Here is a 20,499-nt window from a genome sequence, read left to right as displayed (position 1 = left end):
AATTCAGAAGGTCCAAAACTGAACTAATTGCCTTTCTTCAAAAAACTCTTCCCCACTTCCAAACTTCTCTGTCATTGTCAAGGTAATGACTATCCTCCCAGTCACTCAGATTTCAGTCTAAGTATTACCTCCACTCCTTACTCTCAACCTTGAAAACTTAGTTTCCAAGTCCCCTCAATTTTTATCTTCACAGAATTTCTCCTATATACTTTTTTCTCTCTTCTGATATTGTTACCACTCAGTTACAAGCTGTCACCTTCTTATACTTCGACTATTGAACTGCTGGTCACTAACCTTTCCTTATTCTAGTCCATTCTCTATTCAGGGATGATCTTCCTATAGCTCAATTCTAGTCATGTCACTTTCCTATTCAATCAACTCTAATGCCTTCCTTTTGTCTCTGGAATCATTTATACTATCCAGTCTTTAATTTCTTAACTCCTTTATAACCTAGCTCCTTACCTCTCCCCTTCTTATATTGTACATTAAATATAATCTGATATAGTGACACTGACAACCTTGTTCCTTTCACATGACATTCCATCTCCTGACTGGAGATTTTCAGTGCCTTACGTCCAATACTCTCCCCCATCCTTTCCACTTTTTGGCTTTTTAAAGTCTCAACTAAAGTTCCATCTTCTACAATATGTCTTTTCTAGTCTTAAAATTCTCTCCAATTCATCTTGTTATTTAAATTATTTGGAGGTGATTATTCTCTTTCTCATTAGATTGTGAACTCTTTGAGAGCAAGGACTGGAGTTTTGGGAGGAGGGGGTTGTTTGGTTTTTGCCTTTTTATTCCTAGGGTTAAGTGCCCAACTCATGCTTGTTAACATTTCTTGACTTCATTTGACTTAAAAGGTCCTGAATGGAGCTTAGAATGTAAAACTAGGGCTCCAAAATAATTATACTGTTCTTATATTTATGTAGTACTGGGAATTTTTTTCAAAGTGCTTCCATAAACTATGCCCAAAAAGTTATCAAAATGTGCATACCCTTTGATCCAGCAGTGCTACTACTGGGCTTATATCCCAAAGAAATACTAAAGAAGGGAAAGGGACCTGTATGTGCAAGAATGTTTGTGGCAGCTCTTTTTGTAGTGGCTAGAAACTGGAAAATGAATGGATGCCCATCAATTTGGAGAATTGTTGGGTAAATTATGGTATATGAATGTTATGGAATATTATTGCTCTGTAAGAAATGACCGGCAGGATGAATACAGAGAGGCTTGGAGAGACTTACATCAACTTTTGCTGAGTGAAATGAGCAGAACCAGGAGATCATTATACACTTCAACAATGATACTACTGTATGAAGATATATTATAATTGAAGTGTATATCTTCAGCATAAAGAAGATCTAATTCAGTTCCAGTTGATCAATGATGGACAGAAACAGCTACACCCAGAGAAGGAACACTGGGAATTGAGTGTAAAATGTTTGTACTATTGTCTTTCTACCCAGGTTACTTATACCTTCGGAATCCAATTCTTACCGTGCAACAAGAAATTCGATTTTACACACATATGTTGTATCTAGGATATACTGTAACACATTTAATATGTATGGGATTGCCTGTCATCTAGGGGAAGGAGTAGAGGGAGGGAGGGGAAAACTTGGAAAAATGAATATAAGGGATAAGATTGTTAAAAAAAAAAAAAATTACCCATGCATATGTACTGTCAAAAAAAAGTTATAATTTTAAAATTAATTTTTAAAAAAGACAAAGTGCTTTCATATCTATTATATATTTTGGATACTTTTTTTTCATTACTTAAACATGTGGCTAATTGGACTATTGTCTTCTGATTCCAGTTGTGAATATCCACAAATAATAGTTTTCTAAAATGCATTAATTTGTAACTTATTATTTTCAGATTCTAACTACTTTTTCATCTAAATTGTCATATTTAAAAGGAGTAAATTGGTGAAATTATTTTCATATAAATACATTGATTTAGGTGAGCCTATAAAAGCACTCAAAAATAGATTATTCCTTTGATCTGAATAAAAGAATGTAAACTATAGGTAGTTCAAAAGAATTTTTTAAGGTAATAGAAATTTCTCAAGCCCAGACCACTACAGATTGCTCGTGATACAATATAATTAATAAAGTAGAGTATCTTTACTTTAAAAAATAAATACTACCTTTGTCACATGGTAAACCTTGTGGTTTATCATCTGAGAAACTCAGATTCAGAACTTACATAGATAAATTTAATTGAATCACATATATTTTTCTTAATCTTTTCACTAAATTTATTTTACCAAGTATCGTAAATTTCAGCATGGAACAAATTTCCCAGATTTGATATATTGCTTTCAGACTCTTTAGTGGTTTTTGATGCATTTCAGAGAGAGACAGAGAAAAGAAATCATAGTTTAAAGTCATTTATTTATTTATTTTTCAGAGGTGGCTGGATCCAAACAAACCAATAAGGAAGCAGTTAAAAAGTGAGCACATATATCTATTTATTGTTTTCCAAGAATCATTTGCAAAAGATAAAGAATTATGATAACCTAATTAATTAGACATACTTCTGTTAATTTTAGGAGGATCTCCTTACAGTTTGAACTTGAGAGTCAAATTTTTTGTAAGTGATCCCAACAAGCTACAAGAAGAATATACAAGGTGGGTTAAAGAAGTTTATTTTCTTAGATAGGTCATCAGAAAATTAGTCAGATGTGAATATCAGTGAAGCAAAAAATGAAAAAGACTGGCATTTTTTGTAACTAATTGAAACAATTTGATGATTTTGCTCCTATCTTAGAAATGTGAACTGCTTATAATCAAATAGAACTTGTCATTTTTTAAATGGCATAATGTTTTCTAATAGCAATGTATGATGATAAAGCATATCTTTCATCCATTTTAGCTTCTCTTTGAAGAACATGAAATGCTTATATGTAAGTTATTTAAGAGTTCAGTGGCAATTTTTGGTTCTTTACTTTGTACTTTCTTAAACACTAATAGTAATCAAAAAAATAAAGGCATTCTGAAAAGTTAATTCAATTGCTTTTATTTCAAAGGTCTTTGATATATCTAGGCCTAATAGTGTTATTTGATTGTATTCAGAACTATTTGATAATACACACATTTTTTATACAGAAATATTTAGCTTCATTCTGACAGGACACAGACTTAAGGTAGGTTTTTCTTAGTTAAGGTCACAAGTTATCTAGTATTGAATTTATGTATTTCACATGACATGAATTGTTCCTAGTCTACTAGAAGAATATTCTGTGGAATGTTTAGAGTGAGAACTGTTAATTTCAGGAAAAGAATGCCATTATTACATGGTGATTGAATGAATACTCTCTAGGAAACCCAACACAAACTACTGTAATCTATCATACTGCCCTACCCTATTTCTAACAATATTTATATTTGTCATTAAAAACCTATCTTTTACATATCTCCAAATGTGGATCAATTCTTAAATTTCTACCTAGTACACATGGGCTTCATTTAATAATTATGTATAAACAATTTAATTATAAGTCTGCATGTTGATTTAGAGACAACTGAGATCATAAGTTTTCTTTTTCCAGTTATTTTGCATATACCTTTTCCCCCCTTGGCCATAATGGATAGCAGATGATATCCTGCCCCGCCCCCCCCCCAAAAAAGAATTTTAATTTAGAGGACCTGGGTTTGAATCCTATTTCTATCACTTTCTACCAAATTCATTTCTTCTCTGTGTTCTTTGTTGTTGTTGATAGAAATAAAACTTGTCCCTATTTACTAACAATATGATGGTTTCCTAGAAAGTTCTAGGGAATCAGCAAAAATACAAATTGAGATAATTAGTAGTTTCAGCAGTTATAAAATACAAAATAAATTCTCAGGAACCAGTGGCATTTCTGTATAATGATAACAAAGCAAAAGAAACACTTATATAGAAGTTGAAATAGCATTTCAAATAACTAGAAAAATGCATATAATACCTGGGAAATCAACATATAAAAGGACACAAGACTTATATAGATTCAATTACAAAGTACTCCTAAAGAAATAGAGAATTTAATTGTACATGTATAACCCATATCAGATTACTTGCTGTCTTGGAGAGAGAGGGAAAAGTATGGAAGGGGAAAAAAAATTTGGAACTCAAAATTTTACAGAAATGAATGTTGAAAACTATACTGTAATTGGAAAAATAAAATATTATTGAAAAAGAAATCACTAACTATCTGGAGACATGTTAAGTGCTAATGGCTAGACTGTGCCAATATAATAAAAATGATGATTATTACCAAAATTAATTTATGCTTCTAATGTTACATCAAATTGCCCTACTTGAGTTTTTAAAAAAATTAACATTTCATTTGGAAGAGGGGGAAAAAAAAGATATACAATATCAAGAGAAATTAGGAAAAGTAGGGACAAAGTGGGAATAGCCACTTTTAGACCCTCACACAATATAATAAAGTAGCAGTCATCAAATTCATCTAGTATTTAAAGCTTTGAAAGATCGGTGGAACGGATTATATAGGAATAATCAGAAACTATAGAACTTTTTAAAAAGCCATTTTTTATAGAGTAGAAAACATAATTATTTAGGGAAAAAAACCTCTTTGAAAAACTGGAAAGCAGTTACCAGAATTCAGATTTAACACCTTGTACCATATTTCACAATATATTCAAAATGAATGTGTGAGCTTAATATGGAGATTAAACTTATTCTGTGTAATTTTTTTTTTTTTCTTTTTCTGAGGCTGGGATTAAATGACTTGCCCAGGGTCACACAGCTAGGAAGTGTTAAGTGTCTGAGACCAGATTTGAACTTGGGTCCTCCTGAATTCAGGGCTGGTGCTCTATCCACTGCGCCACCTAGCTGCCCCCTGTTCTGTATAATTTTTTTGTTGATCTCTTTACAGTTAATTGATTTTGTCCTATAACTGTCTAGGTTCTTTTATACTTTTATCTCTGAACTTACTTCAGAAATTCAACTTGCTTACGAGTTTGGTGTCTAATACAAATGACATCTTCAGTGTTGCTGCTGTGGATAGGATGTATTTTTTATTTGCTCAGGATCTGTGAAATCATTAAGATATTTTTGTTGATAGAGGAATTAAGTCAAAAAAGATGAAAAACCAAGCCCTATCAAATTTGAAAATAGAGTTGAAGTCTTACCTTAAGTTAAGCCATCTAGGACCTTTTTTTTCCATCCCTAGATTCTTGGAGGACCTGAGTACAAATATCATCTCAGACACTTAATACTTCCTAGCTGTGTGATTCTGAGCAAATTGCTTAACCCAAATTGCCTGTCCCCCCCAAAAACAAAACAACAACAACAAAAAAGACCTCTCCTTTTTTTTTGTTTTTTTAGTAGAAATATTTTTATTGAAATTTACTGATAAAAGCTCAGTAGAATATTATGGAATTAAAAAAATTTCCTTTGTTTTGAAAATAAATTGTCAATAAACATTTCAACATGCAAAAAATGAATTAGAAAAATATTGCATAAGAAATCATTTCTGTCAGTTTAAATTGCTTGTGAAATTTAACAAAATGATAACAAAATTCGACCTCTCATTCTAACAATAAATATTTTATTGATGTTCTAACCAAGCCCCATAGACCTGTCATCCTTTGTAAGAAAGATGTATAGTACCTTAAAGTAAACCAAGACATTGGCCATGTAGCCATGTCTGGGAATGTTTTCATTTTGAATCTGTTGTCTTATTACCTGCCTGTAGTTATTGTCTTATAAGTCCTTACTATGTCTTGATAAGAGAACTACCAAATAATTCATATTATATAAGATCAAAGATAAAGTATTGTCCATTGTGTTTACTGTTAAGAAATTTAATTCCTGAAATCCTTGATATGGCATTATGATAGGGAAAACAAGTTAAAGGAATACATGCAGGCAAGAAAGGAAACAAAATCACCAGATGATTTTATTGTTTATTTAAAGTATCCGTCAGATTCAACTAAAAACTAATTGAAATAAATAATACTTTGTTTTAAAATAGTAGACTACAAAGTAAATTTATAAACATTATCAGCATTTCCATATATTATTAATGAAATCCAAAGAAATAAAGAAAGAGAAATTGTGTTCAAAATTACTAGTTTATCATGGAAATTTTGTACCAAGTACTTGATTATCTTGTTTGATTCTGCTACTTGTTTTCTTGCAGTTTTTCTTCTAGTTCAGACTTCTGATGTTGATTCTCCAGTGACTTTAATGTGTAACAAAAGCTATTGCTAGGCTTCTGTGATTACTTAGTGTATCTTGACTAACAGATTCTATAGAACAAGAATTGTGCCACCATCATTACATCCCTTATGGCTGAACTTCTATTGGCAATAATAGGACTTTTAGTAAGGAAGATACGCCTCAGGATGGAAAATGTGGCAGCTTCTTATCTAATAACAAAAGGTTCTGATTAATCACATTAAAATTAGGAATTTTTTAGAAGTGATAAATTCTAGTTATAATTTTTTTGTTTTTTTATAATATCCAGAACAGGATTCTGACACAGTAGGGTGCATATTAAACACTTACTGACTAGATTGTCTTACTCTTAAACCTGAAATGTTTTCATTTTGGACTTGGCATTTTTAGTTTGAATTTTTAAAAGGTGTTTTTCAAAATTGCTTTTTTTCTCCTTGATTCTCTGTGTATTATTGACCATTCTAAGACTAGTACATTTCATTTTGGGGGGTCTAGGCCTGTGATTTCATCAGTATCAGAGACTGTGAAAACTTCCTCTATCTTACATAGTTCCTCAGATAATATGTTAAATTGGGCTGATAATATTGCTTGGGGATGTGAGTATGTTAAGTAACTTGCTTTAGGTCACATGGCTATGTATTCATAGGAAATAGAGTATTGGATTTAGAATCAGGAAAACTCAATTTCATGAATTCAATTCCAACTACAGACACTTACTAGTTGTATGACTCTCATCAAGTTAATTAACCCCATTTGCTTCAGATTTTCATCTGTAAAATGATCTGGAGAAGGAAATGACAAATCTTTGCCAAGCAAACAACAACTGAATAACAAGAAGACATTTGCATACCCATATGGTGTCATTGACTGCACTTGAATTTATGTCTTCCTAAGATATGGAATCTTAGGAAGACATAAATTCAAGTGCAGGCACCTTAGGCACAATGACTCTGTGTCTCCAACTCCATATATAGATAAAACATTTTACCAGGATTTGTCAGTGGTGTAGATCAGTGTTCCTCAAACTTTTTAAATAGGGGGCCAGTTCACTCTTCCTCAGACTATTGGAGGACCGGACTATGGTAAAAACAAAACCTTACACTCTGTCTCTGCCCCTCAGTTCATTTGCCATAGCCTGGCGGGCCATATGTGGCCCGCTGGCTGTAGTTTGAGAACCCCTGGGTAGATGAACAGTCAACTCTTTTAACAATTGACTCTCACCAGGAACATCTGTGTTTAGTTCTGGAGACACATTTAGCTTGATAAAAATGAAATAAAATTGCCCTGATTAGAATGAAGAAAAGGGTAATTTTTGCATTTTAGTACATTAATCTTTAACTGAAAAATTAAATAAAATTAAAAATATTGAGACAATTTTCTCTTCATTTTCTTACAAAGATGTTACATACACAGTAAATACTTTTAGGGTTTACTTTTCTATTACTTCCTGAAGATCTAAAACACAGTGACATCGGAATTAACAATTTTAGAAATTAGAATGATGTCATAGAGGACCAGCTCTTCTCTAGCAGACAACAGAATTGTCAACTCTGTCACATCTTTTTTCCATTTTTTTCCCATTTTCCCTTTTTTTCTATTTACATAGTTTCTTCCCCCTTCATTCAGTGCCTCATCACATCTGTTCTAAGTTTTGGCAATAGCCTCCTAATGAATATCCCTATCTCAAGTCATTTACCACTGTAGATAACCCTACACACTGTTACCAAAATAATTTTGCAAATCTGATCATTTGACTCTTTTATTCAACCAAGCTTAGTGGCTTTCTGTTACTTATAGGTTAAATATAAACTTCTATGCTTAGCTCTTAAAGTCCTCTTTCTTTTTCCAGAAGGAATGGTACCACTTTATCTGTAATCTTGTGACTAATATATTAGCACTTCTGGCACTCTACTTTTCTCTCTCTTAAGTATAATATTTCCTAAATTCTGTACCCAGGAGGCCATTAACTCTCTTATCAATTTTTCCCACTATTTTGCCCTATTGGTAACACTCTTGAAATTTTTTTCAGTTTTATGATGAAAGTTGGAAGGATTTTGTGTTTCAGTTTTACTGTTCAGGGAGCTTTTAAAGAAAAACATTTGTTTTCTTTACATTAAGCTTCGTGGTTATCCAATGTATTTTGTAAATTTATATATGAAAATATCAGTATATAAGATTAAGAAGTCAGATGACTAATTTTTGTTTTAATTTTGTTAGAGTAAATGTATTTTGAGATAAAAAGTAATCTTTTTCTTTAATTACATATTCTTAGGTTGTCATTTTTTTTCTTTTTCTTTTTAAAGATACCAGTATTTTTTGCAAATTAAGCAAGACATTCTTACTGGAAGGTAAGCTATTTTTGCTGTTTGAATCTTTTGATAAAATTATATTTTATTTTCTAATTGGTTACACAAGTATTCTTCCATCTATAGTTTTATGCTTAAAATTTATCAGAATGCAAAATCTTGAATTTTAATTTCTCTATTTAATAATGGCTGATATTTATATAGCATTTTAAAGTTTGCAAAATGAATTATATATAGTATCTCTATCCAGATTCTCTCTGGGCATTCTCTTAGTTTTCCACACTCTTTCTCATTAAAGTCACCAACTCCCATGGTTCTTAGTAGTTTTCTCTGGGGAGATGACACATCTTTCTTTACAACCTTATTATCACCATTAAATTCTAATCTGATGCCACTAATTCTATTTTCCTCTCAAAACCTGTCTCTATCAAACTTTGCTATATTTTGAAAGTACCACCATTCTTCCAATGTCCTAGCTTTATAATGAAGTTAATGTCCTCAATTCCTCATTTTCCCTCACCTCAGTTATCCAATCCCTTAACAAATTTTAAGTTCTTCCTTTGATTCCTCTTTATTTACATAGCCACCACCTTAATTCTTGCACTCATCACTCATCTCCTATATATTTCAATAGCCTTCTAATGACACCCTCCATAAGTCAAAATGATTTTCCTCAAATCCACATCTGACCCTATTAATACTCTACTCAATGAACTCCACATGCTCCCTGAGGTCAAATATAAATTTGGCTATTATCTTTCTAATCTCATTCTATGTTACTCTCCTCAGACTCTGCTCTAGGCATAATGACTTCATCTCCTAAGTATTCCATCTCCTAGCTCCTTGTCTTCGTGCTGATCATCTCATATAGTCCTCTGCCTCTGCTTCCTGGGAACTATCTCTTTCAAGAATAATCTTCTACACAAAGGCTTTTCTGATCCTTCCCCAACTTCTAATACCATCCTAATTTATATTTATTTATTTTTATATGCCTCTTATATGTGTGATTAGATGAATCGATGGATATTGTCTCTGTGTTAAAGTGTAAGCTCTTTGAGAGTAGAAATTCTTTCACTTTTTTTAGATCTTTATCTCTGGCACCTAATACTTCCTAGAACATAATAGGTACTTAATATATTTTATTAATTGATTATTTGATCTTGTTCGACCCTCACAGCAAAATTGTCAAGTAGGTTCTATTCATATGCCCATTTTACTGGTGAGGAGAATGGGAATAAGAGGTGTTACATAACTTGCCCAGGATCATATAACTATTAAGTGTCTGAAATCAAAATCAAATCTAGGCCTTTTAAACTTCAAATCCAATTCTCTTCTCCACGACACATATAAAAATGTTGTAAAAGAATAAATACATATATTATTGCATGCTTTACTGTGACAGAAAAACTATTAAAAAGACCAAACTATGCCATGACTCTTTTAAAAGAGTATCTTCAACTTCTTAAATAAAATTCAAGCCAGACTGGTCTAATGTTAGCCAGTTGGCAACCTTACATGCACAGAGGTGTGGCTACTGTCTTCTTAAGAGTTTACATTTAAGAAGAAATGAGGAAAAGCACATTGTGGATTACCAGAGAATCTTAAGAACTTGTTCTTGTTTTGAGGTTAAACTGTAAATACTGAGTCACTAGGAATTTCAAGTCAGTACTTTGAAATATAAATTTTGTGAGCCTTTTTGAAAAATTGCAATACATATCTTATCTTTCTCTCTCTTTCTCTCTCTCTCTCTCTTTTTTTTTTTTTTTAAATCAGATTGCCCTGTCCTTATAATACTGCTGCCCTTTTGGCTTCCTTTGCTATACAGTGTAAGTATTATAATTTTACATTTACCTAGTACTTCTCAGTCTCTCAAACTAAAAAATGATAAATAGTTGTTATGGAGGGTTTTTTATTTCTATCTCATCTGTATTAGCATCCCAATGCTTTTTTATAGTAATCACTTAAAATTTTTTCATTAATTAATTTTATGCTTTTGAGTGTTGTAGAAAACCATCACCTTATAGAAAACCTAATAGATTTTTTTATATGAAAACTGGTAAAGTGTACCTTAAACTTTTGGTAAAATGTAATTTAAGTGGTTTTAGACAGACGTTGAAGAGTGACATGGATAGATCCTTGTTCATTTGCTAAAGTGAAATTTTTTTCCCTTTTACAAATTACATATAGTTGTATTGATTAAGAGATTCATGTCTTAAAGTGTGAGCATTTTTCTTTTGTTAGCTGAATTGGGAGATTACGACCATTCAGAAAACTTGCCAGGCTACCTCTCCGATTATTCTTTCATCCCTGGTCAGCCTCAAGATTTTGAAAAAGAAATCGCAAAATTGCATCAGCAACATTTGTAAGTTTGGAACTTTTACTTATTTAGGGAAATCAGAATAATTTGAGTCTTTTTATTAACTACAGTTATTGTTTGTGGCATAGATATTTGCTTTAAAATCTCTACAGTTTGGATATTTTTAAAAATGTGAATAAGGCTAAAAGAGTCAATATAAAATTGGAAAAAAATTGCAGTTAAAAATTAACTGTTTTTTTTTTTAACTTTTTAACAAATTTCTGAAAGGATTGATGAAAGATATGTAAGTAATTGATTCAAATTCAAATTGATTTAAAAAAAAACATTTCCCATTAGAAAAAGATATGTATGAGTAATCACTTTCCAAAAAAAAAGAAATGCAAGGTATCAATAATCATATGGATCAATTCTGATGAACATGGCTCTCTTCAACAATGAGATGACCCAAATAAGTTCTGTTCATTCAATAATGAATAGAACCAGTACATCCAGCTAAAGAACTCTGGGAAATGAGTATGGACCACTACATAGCATTTACAATCCCTCTGTTTTTGTCCGCCTGCATTTTTTATTTCCTTCTTAGATTAATTTTTACCTTATTTCAAAGTTCAATTCTTATACAACAAAAATAACTGTATGGATATGTATACATATGTTGTATTTAACTTATACTTTAACATATTTAACTTGTATTGGTCTACCTGCCATCTGGGGGCGGGGAAGGAGGGGATAAGTTGGAATAGAAGGTTTTGCAAAAAACTTACATTTATCTTATTGTAAGTTAAAACAACTGAGATAATACCTTCCTTATACCTATCAGATTGGCACAGTTGCCGAAAAAAGGGTAAAGATAATTACAAGAGAAGCTATATAAGAGGAGGTTTATCATTGTCCTGTTGCTAAGCCTATGTATTGCCCCAAGCTTCCTGGAAAGCAATTTAAAACTCAATCTAAAATGTCCCTCCATGTATCATGCATACCCTTTAGCTAAACAAAAGATTTTTTTTAAAAAGAGAAAAGACCCATATGTACACACATTTATAATAGCACTTTTGTTTTAGCAAAGAACTGGAAATAAAATGGGGCATCATTTGAAAAGTGCTGAAAGAAGTCCAACATATCAGTTTTATTTAAACAAAAATATTCTTTTACCCAATTTTAATTTGCTAGGTTTTTTTGTTTTTTGCTGAGGCAATTGGGGTTAAGTGACTCGCCCAGGGTCACACAGTTAGGAAGTATTACATGTCTGAGACCAGATTTGCACTCAGGTCCTCTTGACTTCAGGGGTGGTGCTCTATCCACTGTATCCACTTAGGTGCCCCAAGTTGCTAGTTTTTAAATAAATGCATCATTTACTCATGATTTTTATATATACCTTTATCTTTCTGTATACTGGACATTCATATCATTCCTTCTCAGCAATCATTTGCAAGTTATTTTCTTCTAAAGAAAAAAAGATTTATTATTATTTTAAATGATATTAAATTTATAAGTAACTTTAAAAAAAAAAAAAAAGGCATTTTCTGATTGTACATATATCACCTTTATCAAATCGCTTACTGTCCTGGAGAAGGAGAGGCAAAAAAAGAGGAGAGAGAATAATTTGGAACTCAAAATCTTACAAAAATTAATCTTGAAAGCTATCATTGCATGTAATTGGAAAAATAACTATTGACATTTTGTAAAAAAAGGTTTTCACTATATAAGACTGAGATAGATTTTCAAATAAATTTGTGAAACTTATTCAGTGTTGTTTAATTCATTTTTTATTAAGCTATAATTCAAAGTCAAATTGCATATTGTTGATTCACTTTCATGTAGTATACAATAGTAAGTGAGCAATGTAAGACTCATCAGGGAGCTAAGAAAAAGAACCCTCCATTACTTTGCTATTTATCCATTTATGTAGTATCTTTTGTGAATACATGGGGTAAAGAAAATGTGATGGATTGGTTTTGTCATTATTACTTGATTTTTTAGAAAGACATTTTTGAAACAGTTGTCATATATATTTCAGATATTTCAGACATTCATTAAATCCTATGTAAATTTTCTAAGTAATTGAAGCTTATATGCTCATTGAAAAACTTTTAATCATTTTAATTGAATCTGATTTTTCTTGATGATTCAAGATATCTTTATGATCCTTACATTAATCATGCACACTATAATACGGTGGGTTTTTTTTCTCATCTCCTTCCTTGGAAGGTACTTGTCAGTTTTCATTTATCCTTGTATTTGCCTCTATGCTTTTTCTTTTCTAATTTATGTCTTTTAATTTGATGTCATTTGAAACATTAGATAATTAGGGATGCTAAAATTGTGTATGAATGGAAATTAATCACAATGGCATAGTTTTAAGGTATTCTCTTTTTCTATTCCAGATACCCTCATTATAATTTAACAATTTCTTTGTAATCCCTCTGTTTTCAGTTGTTACTTTATATATATGTCTTATTATTCCTACTAAGTGGTTGAGAACATGAATTATCTTAAGGAAATAACACTGGTGTACTTGAGGTCAGCAAACTTGAGTTCAAATTCTCTCTCTGATTGATATTCACTGCCTAGGTAACCCTGAACAAGTCATTTAATCTTTTTAGACCTCAGTTTCTTTATCAGTAAAATGAGAGTGTTGGACTAAAGGGCTTCTGAGGACTTTTCTGACTCCACATCCATACTGTGAACCTAAAACATAATATGTCTTACTGTTCTTTCACTTATATTGAAACTAATTATTTTGGTAACCAGAAGACATTAAAAAAATAAAATAAAAAGAACCTTCCTGGTTCTTATGTGTTACATTATTAAGATTGTCACCTTAAGATAACAGTAGTTTTATACTGTACAAGATTAAAATTGTCATTAAATAATGGTCATAGGAGACTCAAATACATGCTAAGTTTCAAGGAATTTTTAAATTTCTTGGAAAATGTCATATATACAAAGTACATCCATATTTGAGACTTAACTGATTTTTAATCTAGTGTTGTTTTTACAGAGGCTTGTCTCCTGCAGAAGCAGAATTCAATTATCTCAATACAGCTCGAACCTTAGAACTGTATGGAGTTGAATTGCACTATGCAAGGGTAAGGATTACATATTAATATTCTTAAGTTATACTTTTTAATTTAACCTAAAAAATTGCTTTTGTATTGTTAAGAAAAAGTAATTTTTTTGTTAAAGGTAGTATTAAAGTGTTTATAGAGTACTTGCTGCTGCACTAAACATTTTCCTTGTATGAATGTATTATTTTTATTCAGTTTAGAATTCATTTTTATATGATTTTCAAATTTAATGCCTAGTTAAACAGATAAGAAAGTTAATTTCTTTTACTGATGTTGTTTCAGCCAGTTGAATAGTAAATTAGTCATAAATGTTTCTCTGTGAATGAAAGCAATCTGAAAAGTTTAGAAAAAAATTTTTCTATATATTTAATTCTTCCTTTCCTGTATATTTTCCTGAGACATAAAATGGTGAAAACTTTGCTAATAATTTTTATGTAACAATCTTAAACTGTAAGTTGTGAGATTAGAGATGGTCTCTTGCATCCATTTGAGTTCTATTTTATAATTCTGTTCATTAAACTCTTTTCTTTTAGCTACATGTGATTATTTTTTTTTGCCAAACAACTAATAAATCAGATCAATGCCAAATTATCTACATTTTGCAGAAGAATAAAATTTTTTTATGGCATGGTCATATCTAATAATTAGATACAGTCTCCCTACCACACACATTCTAACCTTTTCTTTCCTTTATCCTTATGTTAAATTTTTGCTTCTTCCTCAAAGCTATGGTTTCTCCTCTAAAAGTCTACTAGTATATATCTGTCAGATTCCTTTCAAAAAATTAATTTAGCTCCCTTTTTAGGGAACAAAGTTGAGGCCTATCTCATGGGTGGCTGAGGGTTGCGACTATAATATCACATTACATTGTTCTCTGTTGTTTTTAAGAAAGTTTTATTCTGTAGAAAAAAATAGCTTTAAAATCTCTTATCAGATAAGATTCTCTCTTCCTTATGTCAAAATATTAAGATTCTGTAACAGGATATTATATCAAGGTATAGACTCTTGATACCTAGAAAAGTGTTGTCATTGTTATGGGAAATGTCCTTTATAATGTGCTCATAAAAGAGGAATTTGTGATTTGTAGTGAAATTTTGTAAAATGCTATTGTCTTGTTAATAACAGACAAGTTTTTTGGAATCCCTATAAAGTTTCCTCAGAAATACACCCTGTCAAATGAAGGAAACTGGTTGTCCAACCTGAGCAAATCTAAATATATGAAAATTGTGACCTGCCAGGATTGTGAGTCACCCTTCAAATTAGTCCATTTCTTTTTATAATATTGGGCAAACATTACAGCTTGACAGTTAACTAGACTTGGAATGGAGTTAAAAGAAGGATATCAAACTGAATGGAAAGAGGGAAACTGGCAAGCTCCTAACTCTTTAATACCAGTACAGTAAGAGTCACAAAGCTAGTAAATATAAGAATAGATCTCAAGTCTATAGACTTCAAGTGCATCTCTGAGGTCCTACTTCCCGTGTCTTGTCTCATAGGACTTAAATTTACAAATAATATAAAGGTACCTGTAGAGAGTAGAAGGTTACTAAGGAACAGAAATGGCATAAAATATTTATGGGAGAGGTATGAAAACAATCACATAGATGGCAAGGAACACAGGGGTTGAAATCTGTGTTGGTAAGGAAATTATATAATTATCAACTCATAGATCTTTCATGTGGGGCTGTCCTACTGTCCTTTAGCCATATTCTTTTGTTTTTAACTAAGTCTTGAGAATTGTTAAGTGATGTACATAGTGGTTAGTATTTGTGTAACTAGATATTGTTTACTTTTTAATTGTAATAAAATCAAAAGACTTAATTTTTAAAGGATTTTTTCACTTAGCAAATCCTCTGAATTCTAAGTAACTGACCTAAATTAAGGCAATTAAGTAATCATATAGATCTCAGCAGTTTTTGTGAAGTACTTTTGAATCTTTATAAGAATGTAAAGTCATGTGTCGGATTTACATTTATAACTTGAATAATATTCCTAAATCTCTTGCAATAAGAAAGCCAAGTCCATAATATATCCATGAACTAGGCACTGTGTTAAGTGCTAGGGATCGAAAAGAAACAAAAATAGCCCTTGCCCTCAAGGAGCTTACAGTTTAAAAGTAGTCTATAAATGCTATAGAAATTAGATGAGGCCAGATTATAAAGAATTTTAAATGCAAATCAGTGGAAGTTATGTATTGATCTTAGAAGTAATAGGGAGTCATTGAAGTTTATGCTTTAGAAAAATGATCAGCTTTTTGAAGGGTAGTGTAAAGTAGGGAAAGACTTGTATCAGGAAGACTAATTAGAATAGTATTGCATTAATCCAAGCAAGAAGAGATGAGGTCCTAAACCTTCAGTAGTAGTAATGTGAAGAAAGTTGTAGGAAGTAGAAATGAAAACTGGCAAATGTTTAGGTTGAAGGGTGAAGCCAAGGGATGAGCCAAGGATAACAACTGCCATTGTGAACCTGAATGACTAAAAAGGAAGTGATACTACCCTTGACAGAAATGGAGAAGTTTAAGAATTAGGGATGTGGGGGAAAGATAAGTCCAATTTAGACATGTTGATTTTGAAATGCTTCCTTTTATATTCAGTTCCAAATTTCTAATAAGCAGTTGACAGTGCATGATTAGAACTTTGGAGAGAGACAGAAAAAGTTGGGAGAAAAAAAAGGGAGTTGGAAGTTGAGTTAGCCTTAGGTAGACCCACAATTAAGTATCATGATAATGACCTCACAAAACACACTTAGAAGGAACAGATAGGTGGAAGAAATAAGAGGAATAATTTTTTTAATAAAGCATTTTATTTTCAGAACATATGCACAGATAATTTGACAACATTGACCCTTGCATAGCCTTATGTTTCAGATTTTTTCCTCCTCCCCTCCACTCCCTCCCTTAGATGGCAGGCAATCCAATATATGTTGAACTATATGTTAAATCCAATATGTATAAACATATTTATACAGTTATCTTGCTGTACAAAAAAACTCAGATCAAAAAAAGAAGGTAAATGAATAAGAAAAAATTTGACAAATTTCAACAGCAATTCTTATTAAAAGCACTAGACAATAAAAGAATAAATGAAACTTCTCTCAAAATTATAAGTAGTATTAACTAAAATCAAGAGCAAGCATTATCTATTATGAGGATAAATTAGACATCTTTCCAAATAAGATCAAGGGTAAAGCAAGATGGACATCCATCACCATTGTCATCATTCAATAGGGTACAATATTGTACTGATTGTTATAGTGAGCTATAAGAATAAGACAAGAAAAAGAAATTATAGATAATGAGAAAAGAAAACTCACTTTTTGTAGATGATAAGATGGTTTACCTAGATAACCTTAGAGAGACAACTAACAAAGCAATGAATAATTTCAATAAAGTTGCGGAATATTAGACAAACCCAAATATATAGATATAGATATATATCTATATCTATATCTATATCTATATCTATATCTATATCTATATCTATATCTATATCTCACAAAGAGATCATAAAAAAGGGAAAAGAACCCACATGTGCAAAAATGTTTGTGGCAACCCTTTTTGTAGTGGTAAGAAATTGGAAACTGAGTGGATGCCCATCATTTGAGGAATGATTGAATAAGTTATGGTATATTAATATAATGAAATATTGCTATTCTATGCAAAATGATCAGCATACTAATTTCAGAAAAACAGGGATGTATATGAACTGATGCTAAGTGAAATGAGTAGAACCAAGAGAACATTGTACACAGCAACAAGATTATGGGATGATCAACTGTGATGGACTTGGCTCTTTTCAACAATGAGGTGATTTGGGCCAATTCAGATAGACTTGTGATGAAGAGAGCCATCTGCATCCAGAGAGAAGACTATGGGAACTGAATGTGAAGCACAGCATAGTATGTTCACCTTTTTTGTTGGTGTTTGCTTGCTTGGTTTTTTTCTTTCTCATTTTTTCCTCTTTTGATTTGATTTTCCTTTTTTTCTTGTGCAGCATGATAAATGTGGAAATATGTTTAGTAGAATTGCACATGATAAATCTATATTGGATTACTTTCTATCTAGGGGTCAAGAGTGGGTATAGAGAGAAAAATAAGAAAACACAAGGCTTTGCAAGAACAAATGCTGAAAATTATCTTTGCATGTTATTTTGAAAAATAAAAGACTTATTGTATAAATGAATGAATGAATAAGTAAATGAGTATAAATAATAATAAACCCAAACAGTCATCAGCATTTCTATATATTGCCACAAAATCTAGCAGGAAGACAGAAAAATTCAGATAAATAAATGCAGTCAGTATAACATGCTTAGGAGTCTACAAGCCAAGGTATATAGAAGAGTAATATGAAGAGAAATACAAAATACAAAACCCTTCACACAAATAAAATTGTAAATAATAAGTGTATTAATTGCTCACGAATAGGCTGAGGCAGTATAAAAGAATATGGCAATACTGGCTCAATCAATTAATTTATTCAATATCATGTCAAACAAACTGCCAAAGAATTACTTTATAGTGCTAGAAAAAAATGATAACAAAATTCATCTAGAGGAATAAAAGGTCAAGAAAATCAAGAGAATATATGGAGGGTGGGGGAATGAATAGGAAGGTGACCTAGCAGTACCATATTTCAAACTATATTGCAAAGTTATAATTTGCTGCTAGTTAAGAAATACAAGATTTTGGTCAGTAGAAAAGATTAGGTATATGATATACAAAAACAAAGTTCTGTAACCTAGTGTTTGATACTCAAAGATCCCAGCTATTAATAGGGGCAAGATTATTTGACAAAAAGTACTGGGAAAATTGAAAAGCAGTCTAGCAGAAAAGAGTCATAGCTCAACATCTCACATATACAAAGATGAGATCAAAATGGATACATGATTTGGACATAAAGAGTAATACCGTAAGTAAATTAGGGGGCTATGGAAGAAATTGCCTGTCAGATCTATAAATACAAAATGAATTTATGAACCAAGCAAGAGTTTTAAAAAAATTTTTATTACATATATATGTGTGTGTGTGTGTATGTATATATATATGTGTGTGTGTGTATATATATATATATATAATTTATTATGAATTTTTTATTAACTGATACAAAGTGAATTGAGGGAATAATTTACAAAATAATTCTATATTGTAAAGTTAATCAACTCTGAAAGCTTTAGTAACTGATCATTATAGTAATCCATATCACTTCCAAAGAACTCATTTTAAAAAATGCTCTCTTCCTCCAGATAAGAGAATTACTGGACTTTGAATGCAGATTGTAGCATTTTTTTTTTCCTTTTCCCTTTTTTCTTTTTTTATTCTTGTAAAAGTTTTTTAATGTGTAGGTATGTTTTGCTTACATCATTTGGCTAACAAATATTGAATTATAACTGTTTTGTTTCCATGTCATTCTGCATTTTAGAAAGAGATCTTTTCCTCATCTCAGTTGTACAATTGAGCTATGTATTTGGGCTGGAAGAGGGAAAATACTGTTGAGGGAATTTCTTAGTTTTGCTGTTATCTCACCATTCTTTAGAGGCTATAGTATCAATGAATTCTTTGACTTCTGAGATTGATCTTGCAACATGGAATAATTAGTCCTAGTTAGCCCCCTTTTAGAAACTCCAAAGTCATGTAACTTTGAATCTTGTGAATTTTAGAAACAAGAATTTCCATTAAACATAGCTGTTTATTTTTTTGAAATTGCATTTGTCATTTTTGGTTTCTTCTGTACTAATTGGACAAAATATTTAGAAGCACATCATTAAGTAATTTCTTTTATACTGCTCTTTAAAATAGCTCCTTCATTTAAATGAAATTCGATCCTATAATTAAAGCCTACTATTTCTTTTCTGTGATATTTTGTATTTTTTTTAAAGGATCAAAGTAATAATGAAATTATGATTGGCGTAATGTCAGGAGGGATACTAATTTATAAGAACAGGGTACGAATGAACACCTTTCCATGGTAAGAAATTCCATTAACGCCTTTTCTTTTATATTTGTATTTAATGTTTTGTTGGACTTTAAAAAAAATCACCTGGATTTTTTTTGGGGTCCAGTATTTGGGTCTGTCTTGTTAGTTGAAACTTGTATTTAACCACATTTTAAATTTCCAACATTAGAAAGTTGAAGTGTCCGCTGATTCTGCCTCTTTTCATCAATCTAGACCATTGTGGGTGCCCTTTAATAATTTTTTTCCTTTAAATAGACTAATTTTTAAAAACTATATTTTTATAGATTTTCCCAATATCCTGTGATTACATCCAATTAATTCAGTACACCACCATTAAAAACGACCAATCATAGTCATATGTCTTTGCTCCCATCAATTAAGGCCTAGGAAGATCACATTCAAAAAAATCACCAAGTCAGAAGGGACCTCAGAAATTATCTATATCAGCTCATACTTAAGTAGGAATCCCCTCTACTACTTCCCTAGGAGGTACTCATCTAAGCTTGAAAAACTATTGAAAAGGAATTCACTACATACCAAAGCAACCCATTCTATTTTTGGGTAGCTCTAATTGTTGAAAATTTTTTCTTGCTTCATGCCTAAATCTTCCTCTCTGCAGCTTCAACCCAATCGTCCTAGTTCTGCCTTCGGGGGTTGGGGTAAGTAGA

General features: G+C 31.3%; 1 protein-coding gene across 10 annotated transcripts in view; it reads left to right on the top strand.

Annotated features, from left to right (window-relative positions):
* PTPN4 (protein tyrosine phosphatase non-receptor type 4) overlaps positions 1-20,499 on the top strand; it is a 200,699-nt gene that overhangs the window by 89,191 nt on the left and 91,009 nt on the right. For 4 of the 10 annotated variants that reach the window (XM_074301815.1, XM_074301810.1, XM_074301807.1 and 1 more), the window contains 7 exons: positions 2,411-2,453; positions 2,553-2,631; positions 8,491-8,535; positions 10,267-10,319; positions 10,735-10,855; positions 13,812-13,899; positions 19,755-19,843. In XM_074301815.1, coding sequence (XP_074157916.1) covers positions 2,411-2,453; positions 2,553-2,631; positions 8,491-8,535; positions 10,267-10,319; positions 10,735-10,855; positions 13,812-13,899; positions 19,755-19,843 — 518 coding nt within the window. Of the gene's footprint in view, positions 1-2,410; positions 2,454-2,531; positions 2,632-8,490; positions 8,536-10,266; positions 10,320-10,734; positions 10,856-13,811; positions 13,900-19,754; positions 19,844-20,499 lie in introns of all 10 variants that reach the window. The other 6 variants (XM_074301808.1, XM_074301806.1, XM_074301812.1 and 3 more) reach the window with 3 other exon arrangements.

Source organism: Sminthopsis crassicaudata, chromosome 3 (genome assembly GCF_048593235.1).
Source record: "Sminthopsis crassicaudata isolate SCR6 chromosome 3, ASM4859323v1, whole genome shotgun sequence".
Lineage (NCBI taxonomy): Eukaryota > Metazoa > Chordata > Mammalia > Dasyuromorphia > Dasyuridae > Sminthopsis > Sminthopsis crassicaudata.
This window is presented reverse-complemented; position numbering and strand designations above follow the sequence as displayed.